The sequence below is a fragment of the Boleophthalmus pectinirostris genome, unplaced genomic scaffold (genome assembly GCF_026225935.1).
Source record: "Boleophthalmus pectinirostris isolate CB_2022bp ecotype Guang Dong unplaced genomic scaffold, ASM2622593v1 HiC_scaffold_11, whole genome shotgun sequence".
In the NCBI taxonomy this organism is placed as follows: Eukaryota; Metazoa; Chordata; class Actinopteri; order Gobiiformes; family Gobiidae; genus Boleophthalmus; species Boleophthalmus pectinirostris.
In genome coordinates this window covers 11301569-11320597 of record NW_026570994.1, presented here as the reverse complement: position 1 = coordinate 11320597, position 19029 = coordinate 11301569, and the positions used below count along the sequence as shown (strand labels likewise).

The following is a 19029-nucleotide window of genomic DNA, read 5'->3' as shown; positions in this document are numbered from 1 at the left end:
GATCATTAATTTACATTTGTTTTGATGTAATAATGCGTGTTTTTCCAATGAACAAACAAGGCTGTCATAATCACTAGATACATTACCTTACTGCCAAACTATGAAGCATTTTAAGCAAAGCAATAGCATCTCCATGGAGACGAGCAGGTCACCAGAAAAGTTATATGGTGCACCTTTTATACAATAAAATGAGTGGGTTCATGTATCTGCAGGTCAAATGGAAAGGTTGCAAACAACACTACTGAAAGTATTCGAACTCTCCACAATGAAACCTCCTTACTTGAACACACCGATCTGAATTTCTACCTCAGCGTGTACTCAGGTTATAGCTGCCCTTATGTACTTTATAAAGACAAGATATTAAGTGTACCATAGACGAAGAAAGCCTTGTACTTCCCTTACAGGTTTGACCATAGCTGCTGTTGTCTTTGGATACGCGAGGAGTTTAGTGATCTTCCATGGCCTCGTCCGATCCTCCCAGTGTCTCCATAACAACATGTTCAGTGCTGTCCTTCGCTCACCCGTCCGCTTTTTTGACATCAACCCCATTGGTTTGTTCGTTTATTATTATAAAGAGCCCATATTACACTATTTTCTGATCTGTTGTTTTCTCATCACAAACATACTTGGAGTTGTTTTGTTTCATTCACACATGTTTAACACACAAACCCTGCATATTTAGAGTTCTTTTCTCAGACGGAAAACACCCTGTTCCTCCTCGTGCTGCCAAGTGCTGTATTTTTAAGCTGTATAAAACCTTCACTATCATTTGGATCATTTTAGCCCTGGAATTGTCAATCTCTACTTGAAAAAGACTACTTCATGACATCACAAGGTGGAACAGAGCATTTTGAGCTTTTGAGATGTACACAGACTAATAAAGGTTTACTCAGTCACGTGTGAATGAAACAAAACAACTCCAGGTATCTTTATCTCTTTCAGGAGGTAACAGCATTATAACATGAATTACAGCCCGCATTCAGTTTTATGTAATATTGCATCTTTAATAGCAACAGATTCAAAAGTAAGATCTTTTTTTTTCTCTTGTAGGAAGAATTTTGAATAGATTTTCCAAAGACATTGGCCAAATGGACTCTATGTTACCTATAACCTTTGTGGATTTTTATCAGGTACATGGAAAACTTTATGAAAATGCCTTTTTTATTTTATTTTTTCCAGCTTGTTTTTAAACAATGTGGGGGAAAAGTGACGCTTATTAGCTTCATTACAGTTTTATTTCTATCTAGTCATAAATTCATACATAAGTTAATTATTTGAAATTAAATATGAACAGCTTGCTATTTGCTTGAAAATTGTCTAAAAATATGAAATAATTCTACAAAAAGTCCTTCACTTGTGCTTATAAGATTTACATGAAATATTAAGATCCCCAGTGTTGTTAATCTCTTAATTTTGGTCCGATGTTGTAATATTTGTGTTAACTTGTGTCTTTCTGTCTTAGTTATTTTTGCAGAATCTTGGTGTAATTGCTGTGGCTGCCTCCGTAATCCCGCTCATCCTTATTCCTGTCACATTTCTTCTTATACTGTTTTTATATTTGAGGCGTTTCTACCTCCAGACCTCTCGGGATATTAAACGTCTTGAGGCTACCAGTGAGTCCATTTCCTTTGCACCATTGTAACTTCCTGTCTAAAAAAATAATTGAATATTTTAAGGGAGTTAAAATGAAAACAAGTCCAGTCGTTTTCGTTTTAAAGGTGCATTGTGTAACTTTTTTCAAAGACTTTTCTACATGGAGATGTTGTTGCATTGTCTGGATTGTTTCACACTATGGTATTAAACTTGTCTGTCTTCATGATGACCAAACCAGACTAAGTTACAGGTCAGATCTGTGGAGAGGCAACCCCACTCACACTCAGAAAGCTTGTTTTTCTAAGAATTATTGAGCTATAAAACTAAAAGCAACTGAATAAATGTAAGGTAGAGCTGTTTAATGTCATACTGTGGAACATTCCAGGCAGAGCAATGGCATCTCCATAGAAACAAGCTGGTGATTGATCAGATAATTTACACATTACACCTTTAACTCTCTCATAATAGCTCATTCGTGGATGCCTCAAAATTTGGAGCAATTAACTTTACCTTGAATAACATTGAATAACTTGAGTTTCTTGATTTCCTTGCAGCCCGTAGCCCTGTGTTCTCCCACCTGTCCTCGTCTCTTCAGGGTTTGTGGACAATCCGAGCGTTCCGAGCTGCCGACGGGTTACAGACGCAGTTTGATTCATATCAGGATGTCCACTCATGTTAGCATCATTCCTTTTTCATTAAAGAACCTATATTACACAAAATTGACTCTTGTAGACAGAGAACTCCAGGTATGTTTTTGACGAGGTAACAACATTATAACATGGCTTAAAGCTCACATCTCCAAACCTCAAAATGCTCTGTTCCACTTTGTGATATCATGCAGTGGTACAGCTGCGTTTTACCTTTTGTTCAGTCGAGATTTGTAATTCCAGAGCTAAAATTATCCAACTTAGTCGGGTGAAGTTGTATAGATTTTAAAAACACAATGGGGCACTTCTTGTATTGTCACATGATATCACAAGGTGGAACAGTGGTTAATATTTAAGAGAAGAACTCAGCCTGTATATGTAGGGTTTATGTGTTATGTGTGAATGAAACAAAATACTACTCCAGCGATGTTTGTGAGGAAACGGCATTATAATAAAGATCAAAAAACAGTGTAATATGGGTCCTTTAACTGCAGCTCAAAATCCAATCTAAAAAAACTAGAAATATTTTTTTATTTTTTATTTTTTAGCGACCTGGTTTTTGTTCTTGATGACGTCCCGTTGGTTTGCACTAAGACTCGATGGAATTTGCTCAGTCTTCATCACCCTAACGGCATTTGGCTGTATTTTACTTAGAAATGGTGAGAACAATATATTATTCTTTGAAAATATGCACAACGCAAGGGTCTGCCACTTTCTTGCTTGTTGCATCGTCTGGAATGTTCCCCAGTATGGCATTAAACTCAAAATACCTGAAAAAACATTTGACTGTGATTAGACCATAGTTTGTATAAAGAAGTAGACTAAGGTCGTGTGGCATCTCCCATAGCGTTCCTCCCCATGTTGACTCCTTATTTGGAATGCGGCGGTTGGTGAGTTAGCTATGTCCATTTTTATATACGGTCTATTGACTAGACTCAGCACTCTAATGTAGCCTGGTCCACTGGCATCACCTGCTTGTCTACTGGAGATGGTTGGGTTTAATGCTATACTATATTCCAGCAATAACATCTTAGTGGAAAAAAAGCTGAAAAATAGTGACCTTTTAAGAATGTCTCTGTTGTTGCTGTTGTCAGGTTTGCACGCTGGAGAGGTGGGCCTGGTGCTGACGTACGCTGTGACTCTGGTGGGCAACTTCCAGTGGACGGTCAGACAAAGCGCCGAAGTGGAAAACATGGTCGGACCTCAACCCTCATTTAACGTTTATTTTAAGAAACGCATTTCAGCAGAAACTTACAAAAATTACCCTTTGTGCTCCCAGATGACCTCAGTGGAGAGAGTGGTGGAGTACACAGAGCTGGAGAGCGAGGCACCATGGGAAACCGACAAGAAACCACCTCCTGATTGGCCGAAACATGGCACTGTGACTTTCAACAGAGTAAACTTCTGCTACAGTGAGGATGGGCCCCTTGTGTTGAATGATCTCAGCTTCAGCTTGCAGCCCAGTGAAAAGGTAAAGCTTTAGTAACTATAAGTAATCTATGTGTTTGAATGATCAGAAAAGAGAAAAATAGAAATAGTTGTTACATTGGACATTTTTTCTCTAGTAGCCTATTTATGCGTTTCAGCTTTCTGATGTGATAACAGGACTGTCATGATAATTACTTCCATATACTGCATGTAAGATGGAACAATATTTTTTGGGGGTCAACATTTACTGTAGGTACTTTTTCTTTATACTAGTGGAGAACCTTTTGTTATTTTTCTGTACTACAAGAAGATTTAACATGTAGAATGTGGAATAAATTACTCATGACTCATTAAATACAAATTACAGCGTACTAAAGTATTTTATTCTGCTATTTATTTAAGTTTGCGTTTTTTGGGTTTTTTTTACCGTTTTATACATTTAAAATTATTTTGGGGGATATTTCCAATTTAAAGGTATTGTGTCAGTGACATAAATATAATCGTTTATAGTGTATATTTTCTTTAACAATATATCGTACTTGAAAATGTGTTACTATGACAGGCTTATATGGCAGTGGTGCTAGGTTTTCATCACTTTGAAACCAACTGATATGATCAGCTGTATAACACAATTCCTAAACTCATTGTAACCAAGTATTCATTTTACTTTTTTGTAGTATCAACTAAATATAACCATTTCTAGCTTTTAAAATATTCACAGTTGACACTTGCTTACCTTAAAAATGTTGTGTTCATTAGGTTGGTGTAGTGGGCAGAACAGGAGCTGGGAAGAGCTCTCTGGTGTCTGCTCTGTTTCGTCTTTCGGAGCCAGAGGGAAAGATTTATATCGATGGAGTCCTGACGTCAGAGCTTGGCCTCCACGACCTGCGTCAGAAGATGTCCATCATTCCTCAGGTTTGAACGCTGCTCAGTAAATCTAAATACAAACTTATGTTATTTGTGTGGTTAAAGGGCCCATATTAGATGTTTTTACATCATCAAAAACATACCTGGAGTTGTATTTTATTTCATTCACACACATTTAACATACAAACCCTGCATATTTAGGCATATTTAATTCTTCTCTCAAACAGAAACACTGTTCCACCTTGTGATGTCATGTGGTAATATGGGAAGCCCTGGAAATTTCACTGAACAAAAGGTAGACAGAAGCTGTTAACTTAAACTACCACTTCATAACATCACATAGTAGAACAGAGCATTTTGAGCTTTGGAGATGTAGACAGACTAATAATAAATAGTTACTTGTGTGAACAAAAACAAAACTACTCCAGGTATGTTTTTGATGAGGTAACAATATTCTAACATGGCTTAAAGCTCACAAGAATCAATGTTGTGTAACATGGGACCTTGAAATTAACTGTTATAACTTGTTTCCAGGATCCAGTGTTGTTCAGTGACACTGTGAGGAAGAACCTGGACCCGTTCTGTCAGCACACAGACGGAGAGCTGTGGAATGCTTTGGAGGAGGTGAGTTTACCTGTATTTGGGCGTCTGTTGTCAGTGGTTGGTGTTGGCAGTGTTTGGTAAGATGCTTAATTTATGACACACTCTGTGACCTTATTGTCCAAGAACATTTGCCAGTTACAAACCACCTGTTCAGGTTTTACCACTTCCTACGCGCACATCTCAGTGGTCAAAGCCTAACGCCTAAAACCGGTATTTATAAGTGAAATGTGTGTTCATAGAACGTCAACATTAAAAAGTCAACATCAGGATGAATGGTGGTGGCTCAAATGTGAATCCAAGTGTTATGAAATACAACTGTGGAATTTCTTTTGTTTTTTATTCCAGTTGGTGCTTCATAAAATTACAAAAACAATTAGTACAAACTCACATTTAGAATAATATGTCTTCCCCACTCTGCCAGGAGCTAAGTCGCTGTTCTAATGTACAGTGGCTTTTTAAAAAAAAAAAGTAAAACACACAAAACTAAAATTACTAAGAAATAAGTTATAAATAGGAACGTTTTTTCATTTTTAAATGATTAATAAATAAGTCACTACATGTAATCATGCAGCTCTGCCTTGAAAAAGAAGTAAAATTTCTCATAATTTTTCTCACATTTTGAATGAACATTAAAGACATTTAAGTTTGTGATATCTATATTTATATTTTTTGGGGGGAATACAGTTTAAATCAATACACAAACAGTTCATATTTTTCTGTAATTGAAGTTTGCAACAAAAAATATGCAACAACATGAAAATGACAGAATTAAACGGTCCGGTCTTTAAATATCAGTGACCCAAAGTCACACCTACTGTATAAATAAAGCGAAAACGTGTTTCCAACCCTTAAGAACTGTGGATTTTTGTATCTTTAAAGAATGTTATCTGCTCCATTTGATGTATAGCCCATACTTTCTTTAGCCATATTATTACAAAAGTGATCTGGTTTGAGCCATTTAATGGTTATACATTTTAAGGCAAATTTATAATTTATTTCTGAAACTTAAATCCAGAATCTGCAAAATATCTATAAAAAAAAATCAGTTTTAAACCAAATTAATTAAGGACATGACTTACCACATGGTTATTTGGTGTCCCTTGTGCAGGTGCAGTTGAAGAGTGTGGTGGAGGATCTGCCCGGGCGTCTGGAGACTGTCCTGGCTGAGTCTGGCTCGAACTTCAGTGTGGGCCAGAGGCAGCTCGTGTGTTTGGCCAGAGCTGTTCTCAGGAAGAACCGCATCCTGGTCATCGACGAGGCCACAGCCAACGTGGACCCCAGGTACCAGCACATGATATGGGTTTAGTGCCAGTGGAGCAGATGAATATTAAAGATGCACTATGTAACTTTTCTAGTGGAGGGTCTGCCAAGTGTTTGTGTCCTTTGAGATGTTATAGTTTTGATTTGAACACTTGAACTTTTGACATTTGAACTCTCCATGCAGACAAACAGCTTGTGCACTATATAGACATTTATTGTGAGCACTGCAGACTAAAAAAACACATGATCCTGTAATATTATATATTATGTAATAAAAATAATAAGGCAGTTGGTTTCTAAATGCTTAACGTTTTTCCTCTGTTGCTTGCTTTTTGGCTTTCTGGAGGAGCAGTCACATGATTTTCTCTATGGAGATGTTTTTGCTTTGTCTCTAATGTTTCACAGTATGAAATTAAAACTTTCTATCTGCATGGAGACCAACCAGACCAAGTTACAGGTCCCATCTGTGGAGAGGCCACCCCGCTCACAGTCAGAATGCCTGTTTCTCTAGATATTTTTGAGCTATAGAAAGCTCCAATTAAATAAATGTAAGATGGAACATTCCAGGCAGAGAAGTTACATATCCATAGACACAAGCAGGTGACAGACCCCCATCCAAAAAGTTGCATAATGCACCTTTAATCAAGGGTACAATATTTCAATCATTGAATAACAGTGAAAGGTGGAGCATTGGTAAACAGGCAGCTCTGCACACGCCTAAGTGTTTGTAGCCTTTTAATAATCTGTTGTTTTATTTACTAATGACAACTTTTCTACTTGTTTCTATGGATACGTTAAATTGCTCTGCTTAAAATGTTCCACAGTATGATATTTAACAGCTCCACATTATATTTATTTTTGAGCAATAAACCCACTTGTAGTTTAATAGCTAGAAAAACAGGCAATCACACTATGAACAGATTTGCCCCTCCACAAAGATAAAGGTTTAATGCCATACTGTGAAACATTTCAGACAAAGAAATAACTTGTTTGATGGGCCCTCCACAAGTAAAGTTACACAATGCACCTTTGAACTAAATATGGTCTAAAATTATAAATATTATAATTTGTATATTTCCATCCCGATTTCATTTTTTTGTTTGCTTTCAGGACAGATGAGCTGATCCAAAAAACAATAAGAAAGAAGTTTAAAGATTGTACAGTAGTTACCATTGCCCACCGCCTGAACACGATCATTGACAGTGACCGAATATTGGTGAGTAATTTATAGACCCTTTAAAATCCTACATCATCAGAATGTTCAAAATTCATGAATGGACGCAACTGAAGGCAACATAATATATTTTTAATTATTAACTGATAAACAGATGTAAATGCTGATGGTTTTATAACATAACTTTTTTTTTTACATCAAAATTATATTTGAGGTGCATAAAAAAAAAATGTATTGTGGTAATGTGTGATAAATCTGTAAATGAAGTGACAAACTGTAGTGGGCTTAACTTTCCTCTAACGATTTGTCCAGTAAACCCGCAAAATCAGGGTCTATCATCTCTTCTTTAAAAAAAATGACCATTTGTTGATTTCAGAGGAGTTTTCATTTACCAGGTTTTCTCATTGAAATCACATTGTTTCACTTGACCCTCCATTATGGAATTCTGAATGTCTTTGTTTAAAAAAAAAGTCAAGGGTCTTACATTACATTCAAAGTACTTTTATTTTAAACATAATGCCATAGAGATTACATTGTGTGTCTAAATATGGCTCTTGAACCCTTTAAGGTGCTGGACAACGGAGTGATCCAGGAATTAGACAGCCCCTTTGCACTTCTTCAGAACACAGAGGGAGCTTTCTTTAAGATGGTACAGCAGCTGGGTCAGGCTGAAACCACTGCTCTCATGGAATCAGCCAGACAGGTGAGCTTAAGGTAACTTGAACTTTGACCTGGTAGTACTTTAAGTTAAGACACTGCTCTTTAACAGGCTGCACACCCACAGCGCCCCCAGGCTGTTGGCTGAGTGGCATGACATTCATTTGCTTTTCTCTGTAAGTACTGCTTTCCTTTTGTAATAAGACAACACTGCTTATTTAACAAGTCCTACTGTAATTGCAAAAATAGTGTATACAAGAACAATTGCACTTGAAGTTTTTAGCACTTAAAAGACCTTAAGTCTGTCTACATTATAAACTGATTCAAAGGCACTGGCAGGTAGCGTTTGGATAATATGCAATACAATTTTATATGTACAGAAAAATAAATAGTGTCCTAAACAACAGCAGCAGTAGTATTGCAGACTGAACAGGCCCACAGGCTAGCTTCGCCTCTGTAGACAGTAGCACCAGTCTCTGCACACAGTCTCTTTATAGTGCTGTTTCAAAGATGACCAGGCTCCCGTCTTCTGTCATCGCATGTCCATTTGAAATGCTTGGACGACTCCGTTTGTTGTAGGCCTGAAACCAAAATGAAGTAATTAAACCTGATTGTCGTTATTTATAGTTAAATGATGTCAGTGGCCCTGAAGCCTCTGCTGGATTCCCTTTTGCAGGAAATCAAGACTCTACAATCTTCATTATCCTCATGTCATACTTTGCTTTTTTATTGTATTAGGTACGTAGTGGACTGAAATCTTCTGACGTTTAATTCCTTTTAGCATAACTGAATAGGCATGAGTTGTTTTTGGGAAGTTTTCCTCCAGGGGCAGAACTCCACATCTCACTGTCCTCACATTATATTGAATGTAAAACTAAATTATCCTATTTTCAAATCAATGAAGTAACAATTAAGATGGAACAGCAGGGCTACACTTCCACTATAAAGCCACAACCCACTCCTTTGAGATAATGAGGTCTGGATTTTGCTCCAGGAGGAAAACTGCCCAAAACAACCCATGTGCATTCAGTTATGATAAAGGGAATTAAACTTAAGATTTCAGTTGACTACAGTATAAGGTGTGTAAACAAGTGACACAAGCATGCATACATATCTCTATTTTGTACAAAATACCTGGACATGAGGATAATGAATATTGTGGAGTCTTAATTTCCTGCAAAAGGGAATTGTGTTGACCCTTTCCCTCAACGTATAGTCCCGTTTTGCCACTCTGAATGCTTGTCTTGTATGGAGCAATAGAAATGTAAACTTGTCCAGTCCCTCCATATTTTCAGACACTCACTACAGAAGCAGCTAATGTACAAACCTCGCATTCGATTTTATAGCCAGATGAAGATAATGAAACTTAAACTATTACACATAAGACAGTAACTCAAGTAACTTAAGTTACATTATTATCTTCACTTCAGGACCTTTTGTTCTACAACCTCTAACCCCATAAAGTAATTCAAACTCACCTGTTGAGCTGCTTCTAGTAGAGCCAGCGCCTCCTGTTTGCCCGTCTGCTGTACCATTTTGTAGAATATGCCCTCATGGTCCTGTAGCAGAGTGTAGGGCTCATCATAGGCACTGATTCGTCCTGCTTCAAGAACCTGCAAGAAAATATGAACAGAATCATTACAACATCCTGGTTTTGTTTCAGGTGATTAACTGCAACTGAGCCATGGACGGAGACAAACACAGGCGCCCTCTGCAGGCCACTCACGATCTGCTATTCTGACAAATACAGTGAAAAGCTCCCATTTTTAAAGCAATTAAGAAGCCACTGAGATGCTGCCAGTGTATTTTTTTTACTTTTAAGTGTTTAGAAAAAAACATGTGATTTTACAAAGTAAGTTTGTGTCTTTAGCAAAAAATGCACTCCAGTCTCATATTAGACATTGTTAATTCTACACGTAACGTTCGACAGAAATTATTCAATATAACATAAATGATGCATTTCAAGGGGGTCCAGAATGTAATCTGTCCTGTATAAAGGCCAAATAAAATGTTCAAAGTGTGTCAAATCCTTAATGAACCCAACTGTGAAGTCACTTTTAATTTTTTTGGCCATCAGAGGATGATATTCCCTTGACTGGAGACAGAAAGACAAGGACCTACCAGGATGCGATCACTGTCTATGATGGTGTTGAGGCGATGTGCGATGGTGAGGACAGTGCATTCTTTAAACTTTTCTCTGATGGTCTGCTGGATGAGCTCATCCGTCCTACAAAACAAACATTCTTTATGAGATCTGGTATTTTCCATCATAAAGGTTTCATGGTTACAGTATAACAAACACTAGCACGTATGCAGATTCACAAAATCTCTTTCAATTGTTACAAATGATTAAAGCTTGGGGCCTTTAAGATCTAAATCTACAGTTAATCCGTCAAGTCAAACAGTGTGGTTTGGAGTTCGGATAATCTTTTGTGTCACTGAATAAAAGTGTCTTGTTTAAGTTCCTACAACTTATATTCAAACCGCAATCTATAGTCATTTTTTTTTTGTATTTTTACCCATCTTCTGCATATCAGTCAGTGCCTTGGATCAGTTTCCTGCAAAAAAATATTCAGGTGTGGTAGTGAGCTGGTACCTGGGGTCCACGTTGGCTGTGGCCTCGTCGATGACCAGGATGCGGTTCTTCCTGAGAACAGCTCTAGCCAAACACACGAGCTGCCTCTGGCCCACACTGAAGTTCGAGCCAGACTCAGCCAGGACAGTCTCCAGACGCCCGGGCAGATCCTCCACCACACTCTTCAACTGCACCTGCACACCACACAGGACCACATGAGAATACAGAAGCACTGGTGAGGTAAACCTATAGACTGTAAAAAGAAGTGGACTAAGGCTACGTTTATATGACAACGGTCTGAACAGAAGACCCAAAGTGGCGCCTCGTTATCGGGAGGAAATCTGCGTACGGTGACGCCAAAGTGTGTGGAATTCGATTGGGTATGCATGGAAGGTGGCTAGGGGGTGGTGTATGTGACGTGAGCAGAGTTTAGTTTCTTGGACAGTGTAGACGGAAAGCATATTCAACTTTTCCACTCTGGGGGGTAGTTTCAGATTTTTGCGTTTTTAAGCCCCCAAAACACCGTTACCATCTAAATGAAAGGCACTTCTGATCAAATATTTTGTTGTTTTTACCCGCAAGTGCTCTTGTGTAAACAGGCCCTAAGGGAATGTGAGGTGACCCACCCTGCTCACTTTCTATAGTCTGGCACTGGTTAATTGCATTGTTGAGTGAGCAGCTCTGAGCCTGAGGAGGCACTAGGGTGTGAAGGGTGAACAGGTTTGTCTGACGCAAGTTCAGCAGAATCTACAACATCTGCCAACGTAACGGCTGAGCAGTACACTCGAGCAATCAATTTCCCAGGAAAATGTTTTCAGATAACTATTATCAAGTTTTCCTTAAGTTGTAAGAGACCATTAGACAGTTTTGTTTTTGTATTGAACTTACTCTGCCCAACCTGTTTTTGCCTCTGAAACGCTATGGTAATTCTTTGCGGTTGCCCTTCTGGTTAAGCATGAAGTTGAGAGAAGTTTTGCTGCTAAAATATGATAAAGTAGATTGATGACGACAATGAAAACTTCTACAGGCTTAGAATGGTGAGCTTAATGCAGGTCAATGCAGGTCAGGTAGACTATACACCGAAATCCTTGGATCAGCTGCATGAGCCAAGACACCAGGAATGCTATAATACATTTTCAAGTCATGTCTGTGTAGGTTGTAGTTCATGTTAAATGAAGTAAAAAAAAGTGGTAAAAACACAGTTCATTGTAATAGATAAACCTCACGTATAAAAGACACAGGGTTAAAAGACTTGCCTCCTCGAGTGCAGTCCACAGTTGTTCATCTGTGTGTTGGTTAAAGGGGTCCAGATTTTTCCTCATGGTGCCAGTGAACAGTACAGGGTCCTGAGATCATATATAAACATTATTTAAAAAGGTCCTATATTTTGAAAATTTTACCATTTTATTTAACCATTTTATAATTAGTCTACACATAATTTACATCTCCAAATCTCAAATGCTATGTTCCACCTTGTGATGTCATGTAGTGGTAGTTTTCAAATCAACTCGGCTCCCTTTTATCCTTTGTTCAATACAGATTTGCAATTTTAGTAAAGTTTTGTGGTGTTTAAAAACACCGTGGGGGGGATTTCCTGTATTATCACATGACATCACAAGGTGGAACAGGGTGTTTCGAATTTGAGAGAAGAACTCAGCTTAAATATGCAGGGTTTGTGTGTTAATGAAACAAAAGACAACTCCAGGTATGTTTTTGAAGAGGACACAACATTATAGCACAGATGAGAAAAGAGTCCCTTTTAAAAGACGGCCCTTTTCTTTGGGTTGGTGCTTTGCTTTATGACGTCCTCCTGTTACCTGAGGAATGATGGACATCTTCTGGCGCAAGTCGTGGAGACCGAGCTCTGACGTAAGGACTCCATCAATGTAAATCTTTCCCTCTGGCTCCGAAAGACGAAACAGAGCAGACACCAGAGAGCTTTTCCCAGCCCCCGTCCTGCCCACGATCCCAACCTGATAAACAGAAAGCGTTACAACTCTCCCCGGAGGCCATTTTGGATTGTCATGACTTGTTCAGAACACACCAACCTTCTCTCGAGGTCTGAACATGGCTTTGAGTTTGTGTAGCACCACGGGGCCTTCAGGGCTGTAGGAAAAGCTAACCCCATCAAAGGTCACCAGGCCTTTGCTCGGCCAATCGGGAGGAGGCTTCTTCTTAGTTTCCCATGGTGCTTCACTTGTCAGCTCTGTGTACTCCACCACTCTCTCCACTGAGGTCATCTGAACCGAAATAAGACAGATGGTTGAATATTAAGAAATGATCAGATAGCAAAGACATGGAAAGAGAATCATACAGGTGATGGCAGGTTGTCTATTTTTTGGCTGAAAAAGTCCATACTGTTTCTTTAAATTAAATTAAAATTATGTTGAAAACTATTTTATTATTAAACATGCATTATTTTCTGTATCCACTACATAACATTTCTAGTGGATGGTCTGCCACCTGCTTGTCTCCATGGAAATGTTATTGCTTTGTCTAGAATGTTCCACAGTGTAGATTAAAACTGCCCAACATAAGGGTGATAAGCAGCACTACACGACATTACAGTTCAGATCAGATATTTTTGAGCACTAGAAGCACCTGTAATAAATGTTTCATGGTATGACATTAAACATATCCATCTAACATTTCAGGCAAAGCAATAACATTGCCATTGAGACAAGTAGGTAGCGAACCCTCCACCAGAAAAGTTGCGCAGTGCTCCTTTAATATACATCGATATCTCAAGTGTATCCACAAATCATTATTTTCACTCCTGATCATTGCTAGTGGCTGTTAATTAAAGTGCAATTATACGACTCATTACGTTACCATGTTTTCCACTTCTGCGCTCTGCCTGACACCCCACTGGAACATGCCCATCAGAGTGACAGCGTAGCTCAGGGCTAAACCAACTGAACCGGCATCCAGCCCTGAAACAATGAGATCAAGTTAGCAGTGAGTCAGTGTGTTATGCGAGTGCAATTATTTGACAGTGATTACTTTATCAATTATACAACACTGCAGCCTAACAACAGCTCTAGTACCATCTAGTGGCGTTTAGGTTGAAAACAGGATAAAGATGTTTGTGTAGGAGTGCAGGTAGGAGTCATAGCAAAGGAAAAATTCAATTTGTCAACTGGACAAATGGTTTCTGATCGACTATGTTTCACAGCTCATCCAGGCTGCTGCTTCAGTTCTGGTCAGGTTGTTGGTGGACAGTGCCTTATATCTACCTGAAAGGAGGAGCTAACTACACTGAAACTAGCACACCTACTTGTTTACAGTTTGTGTTTGTTAGTGCAGTTCAATAGAACTAGCTCAGTGGGGAGTGTGTCTGAGTCATACTGGCATCATTCAGCCCTTGATGGGAGCTTTCACACCTCTGAGCATACTCTCACTATTGTTTTCTTTGTTTTGATTTAGGTTTGAGGATGAAGTTGTAAATAGGACATAGATGATGTCTGAGCCCTCCATTTCTGTTCAAAGGAGGATTGTCTTTTCTAACAAATATAGCCTATGTAAGGTTTTAACAGTAATGTTGTAGTAACTTCATTTGAGTGTTCAGAAAATCTTTTTCATCTCCCCCTTATCCCTGCCCACATTCCTGTACTTCCTATTTATATTTGGAAAAACAGACTCCGGGTGATACATACAGGTTAAAAAATCTGCAGCTATTTTTCTATAAAGAAACGTAAATCAAATTCTGCTGCTGGTTATTATGGGAACATGGCATTATGTAGAGAGTGCTCAGCTCAGTGGACCCATTTCTATTATTAAGCTATTTAAGATCAATATTAACACCGATGAATGAACTAAATCATAATCTACATGTGTTATAGTTTATCACTAAAAATAGAAATAAAGCATTAACATAAAAATGGAACCCAGAATAGCTTACGGTCTCCAAGTAGCAGACATCCAAAAGTGGTGGCAGTCACAAAGATGGCGCAGAGGCCGTCAAGGCGGACAGCAAACCAGCGAGATGTGGTGAGAAACAGGAACCAGGAAGCTGCTCAGGGCGAGAGGAACATAAGTCAGCATAACTCAGATGTGTAACCATAAACACAATAAATGTAACAGACATCTTAAGTACCTGAGTGTAAGTCCTGGTGAGCATCAAAAATATTCTGAAACTTCTCTGTGGCTCCAAAAGCTCGGATTGTCCACAGCCCGTGAAGAGAGGAGGAAAGATGAGAGAAGACAGGACTGCGAGCTGAAAGGAACAATAACATGATATGATATTAAAGTACCTATGACAGATTAGGCTACTCATTTTAATAAAACAGTTATTACATTTAAGATTTTGGCCAGTTTGGCTATTTATAGATTTCAAATTTGACTTCCACGCTAGGGAAGTACGTAACTGTTACCTAACAACCATGTCCCATAACTCCTAAATAGTAAAGAAACTACCGCTATTAGCCTTTAGCCGTAAAAAGGTGCGCGCCGCGGTAATTAATTATTTGCATAAATGTGGATCATTCACACGTCTATTCACAGCTCATTTACTTATCAATGCTGGTCCAGTAACAAATATACGGACAATAGTCACTTTACAACAGACCAATAGAAAACAGCCTGTTTATGTGTGGGAGCTACAGCAGCTAATCGCTAACAAAACCTAAACTAGCTTCAAAGCCGATGTATTTCCAATACTCACCGCTCACACAGGCTCCTCCTCACATCACAAGTCTGCACTAATAAAAGTTCTTTTAATCCAGACTCAAACCGATTGTCCGTAAAAAGAATATAATCTCAGTGTTGCGCACGGCTGTGGGTGTAAATAAACACACGTGAGTGAAGTGACGGTGACTCTGGTGTGTTCAGGGACAGTACGGACACAGACAAATTACACCGCAGATAAATACTGATGCGGAGCCACATATGAGGACATTTATCTGTCTGTAAATTGGATTAAATGAACATAATGTAGAGAGTCTAAGCTTTATAACGAGGTATAACATGCCCACGTGAAATATCGGCCCATATCAGCAAGCATATCGGCCGATAGCCGATATGTCTCCAGGTGCCCATATTGGCCGATAATATCGGTCAACTGATATATCGGTCGGGCTCTAATTTAAACCCGCACCACATTTCTGAAAAAGGAGACTTTTGTGACTTTTCTGGTGGATGATCAGGCACCAGGTCTTCTGGTGTTTATTACTTTGTTTACAATGTTTCACAGTATGACTTTAAACCTATATCTCCATGGACACAAGCGTGTGAAGCCATCAGAACAAGTTACTAGCCAGATCTGAGGAAATGTGTGCCCATCTACATGTTTAGAGTATTAGACCTAGTTACTTTTTTGTACCTGGTAGTAATTATCAAAACATTTTGTATCTTAGTAGAGTCACATGATTTTAGGTTATACAAAGCTCTCACTTGTTGCTTCGAGGCGCTTGATGTTCCTGGATGTTCGTAGGAAGTAGCGTCGGACGTAGATGAATACCCCGAACAGAACTGCCACTGGGACGAGGATCAGGGGTATGACAGAGGCTGCCACGGCAACAACCCCAAGAATCATGAGAAACAACTGCACAAACAGACCACATTATCAGCCCAACATGGTCTTAGTAGTGATGGCAAGAGTTAAATAATCACACCTGCCAGCATTGAGATTGAGATGCAATACCAAACACCAGGAAGTCTAGCAATTGTATATTTGTTTTTTTAATCTATGGACTGATACGGTATTGAATGTAGAAAAGGTAGTAAGGTTGTGTAACTCAAGATTCTGTAAATACTTAATATTACCCTGTTTTCTGATCTATGTTATCTCGTTTCCTCATCAAAAACATACCTGTGTTTTGTTTCATTCACACAAACAGGGCCAGTTCTAGCCCATTGGCTGCCCTAGGCAAGTTTGATATTGGTGCCCCTCCATCACAGTTACCTTGCCAGTCCTCACTTACGATTGATTACTATTAATTTGTGAAGCAAGTGCGTTACTACAGACTGTCGCTATATTACGCACTGACTGGTCCGCCGTTTTCTTTCGTTTGGTTCAGGGTTGGACTGGGAACTAAATTCCTGGTCAAGCATTCAGTATGGTAGCTCCCCATTACGCACACTATGCACAGCGTGTAGTGCACCATGGTCACAGGGTCAATGGTCACATTTTTCTATAGCACTCAAAGCGCTTTACAACAAGGAACCACTCACCCATTCACACACACATATGTACGCAGACACTGTGGGCAAGGTGGGTTAAGTGTCTTGCCCAAGGACACGACGACAGCATTCATCTGTGGGAGCTGGAATCACACCAGCCAACCTGTGGGTCAGTGGATCTGACCGCTCAACCGGTGATGTTTCGAACCGCCAACCTTCAGATCAGTGGGCGAATGCTCTACCAACTGAGCTACTGCCGCGGGCTGGGGAGCAACAAATGCTCAAAAATGTGCATTCTAAGTTGCTTTTCTTTACAAACAAAAACCACATTAGCTAATAAAAACACTGAGTTTTAATAAATTATATTGTTTACACACAAAATGGAAAAAAGAACAAAATAAAAATGTAAATGACATGTTGGGGTCTTGAGCCCAAAGCGCCCTGATTAGAAACCAACGACTTAACACAGTGATCTAAACTACCTCACCTGCCTCTTCTGGCCGCATGTCTAAATGTACCAAATGCGGCGGCTAACGCGCCTTGTGAACAGAATGGGCTCTCTAGGCCAGGGGTGTGTAAAACGCACCTTTGCAAATATTACTACTGGTATATTAGCCAGAGGACCATAGACTCACTATATAAAATAGACAGATTATTTCTCTGTCAACAACTATTTTAGGACAAATTATGTGATTATTTTCAGATTTTTAATAATAATTGACAAAATTTAAAATACTGTATCGACCTATAAATTTGGCCACAATGCTTTATGGGAAGGTGTTCTGTGGGACTAGCTACTAACAGGAGTCATTTTCAGTAGGTGTGTTTGGACTATGAGTGAGGCAGACGTGTTCAAGACATGACCCTGCACCGTTTGTTTTTTTTGAGTAGTGCTAAATAAAGATGAAATGTGAGCGAACCCGTTTCCACAAATTTTTCACATGTAAAATATGGTGATGGCCACCACTAGATGGTGCCCCAGACACATGTCACTCTAGGGGAGTGCCTAATCTGCTAGTATGAGGCGCCAGGCCTGCACATATTCACTTAGATAACCTGGAATTGCCAATCTCTACTGAACTAAAAGTAAAAAGTAGATGTTAACAGACTAATAGTAAAGAGTTACTCAAACATGTGTGAATGAAACAAAACTCCAGGGATGTTTTTGAAGTGGTAACATTCTAACATGGTTTAAAGCTTACAAGAGTCAGTTTTGCGGAATATAAAACCTTTAATCCTCATTGCTGAGATGTGTGTGGTTGCATTGCACATGAGTGATATTGTGTGTATGGGTCAGAATGGATTATTATTGGTGTAACTGCACAAACTAAACTAAGTTACCTGGAGAAAGTCTATGAAGGTCCATGGTAAATTAGTATCCAGCAGGCCGATGTCTTTAGAAAACCTGTTCAGAACCCTCCCTGAAAGAAACGTTACAACGTATTACATGAAAAGGATATAAGATTTGTTTATTATTAGTAGGGTAAGATCATAGTCTGTATAAAGAAGTGGCCTAAAGGAGTGTGACCTGATCCATAGCTCCAGTCAAATGAAGTTCATGAGCCTAGTAGTTATAGGAGTGAATTTGGAGCTAGTCCAATATCGAAATAAAAACACCAGAATCCTGTAGAGCAGGTTAATACAAACATTTTAAGATCAAAATGACAAAGCTCATGGCAGCAGTTACAGAGAGAGGGGTGACAGTTCTCCAATGTAAAGTCAATTGGAAACCTTTAATGGAGCTGAAAGCTCCCCCTTGCTTACTTCCTATTTGCAACACAATGGCTAGCGGGTTAGCCATGTCCATTTATACAGTCTCTGTGTACAATACAGTCAGATCAGATGGCACTTACCAATGGGGTTGATGTCGAAAAAGCGCACTGGAGTCCTGAGGATGGCCTTAAACATGTGGTTGTGCAGATTCTGAGCACTGCTCACAAACATGTAAAACATGAGGATGTTTCTAAAGAAGCCCAGGAGGATGGTGGCAGCCGTCAGACCTGGACACAAGCAACAGCAAATAACAGTTCATTTAAAGGCCACATATGATGCTATTTTCTGATCTATATTATGTTTCCTCATCAAAAACACTCACTTGGAAAATT

At 39.1% G+C, this 19029-nt stretch overlaps 2 protein-coding genes across 4 annotated transcripts in view; one reads left to right on the top strand and one right to left on the bottom strand.

The window, feature by feature from the left end:
* Nucleotides 1-218: 218 nt before the first annotated feature.
* LOC110153280 (ATP-binding cassette sub-family C member 4-like) lies at nt 219-10263 on the top strand. Of its 2 annotated transcripts, none has more exons than XR_008633530.1 (14): nt 219-322; nt 405-551; nt 1051-1130; nt 1463-1613; nt 2148-2267; nt 2789-2899; nt 3335-3435; nt 3520-3711; nt 4428-4583; nt 5070-5159; nt 6247-6419; nt 7509-7614; nt 8141-8405; nt 9893-10263. XR_008633530.1 is itself a non-coding variant. In XM_055164474.1 (14 exons), exons 2-14 carry the CDS (start codon nt 497-499, stop codon nt 8375-8377), a joined length of 1506 nt encoding a protein of 501 aa, XP_055020449.1. In that variant the 5' UTR covers nt 219-322; nt 405-496; the 3' UTR covers nt 8378-8614. The 2 variants fall into 2 exon arrangements, 1 of the variants encoding a protein (XP_055020449.1); XM_055164474.1 differs by lacking the exon at nt 9893-10263 and having other exon boundaries at nt 8141-8275; nt 8342-8614.
* LOC110153279 (ATP-binding cassette sub-family C member 4-like) overlaps nt 8058-19029 on the bottom strand; it is a 28790-nt gene continuing 17818 nt past the window's right edge. For both annotated transcript variants that reach the window (XM_020917161.2, XM_055164466.1), the window contains 13 exons: nt 18778-18924; nt 18266-18345; nt 16196-16346; nt 14901-15020; nt 14706-14816; nt 13637-13737; nt 12853-13044; nt 12622-12777; nt 12061-12150; nt 10826-10998; nt 10351-10456; nt 9708-9842; nt 8058-8810 (listed from right to left, as the gene is read on the bottom strand). In XM_020917161.2, coding sequence (XP_020772820.1) covers nt 8721-8810; nt 9708-9842; nt 10351-10456; nt 10826-10998; nt 12061-12150; nt 12622-12777; nt 12853-13044; nt 13637-13737; nt 14706-14816; nt 14901-15020; nt 16196-16346; nt 18266-18345; nt 18778-18924 — 1652 coding nt within the window. In that variant the 3' untranslated portion in view covers nt 8058-8720. The remainder of the gene's footprint in view (nt 8811-9707; nt 9843-10350; nt 10457-10825; nt 10999-12060; nt 12151-12621; nt 12778-12852; nt 13045-13636; nt 13738-14705; nt 14817-14900; nt 15021-16195; nt 16347-18265; nt 18346-18777; nt 18925-19029) is intronic.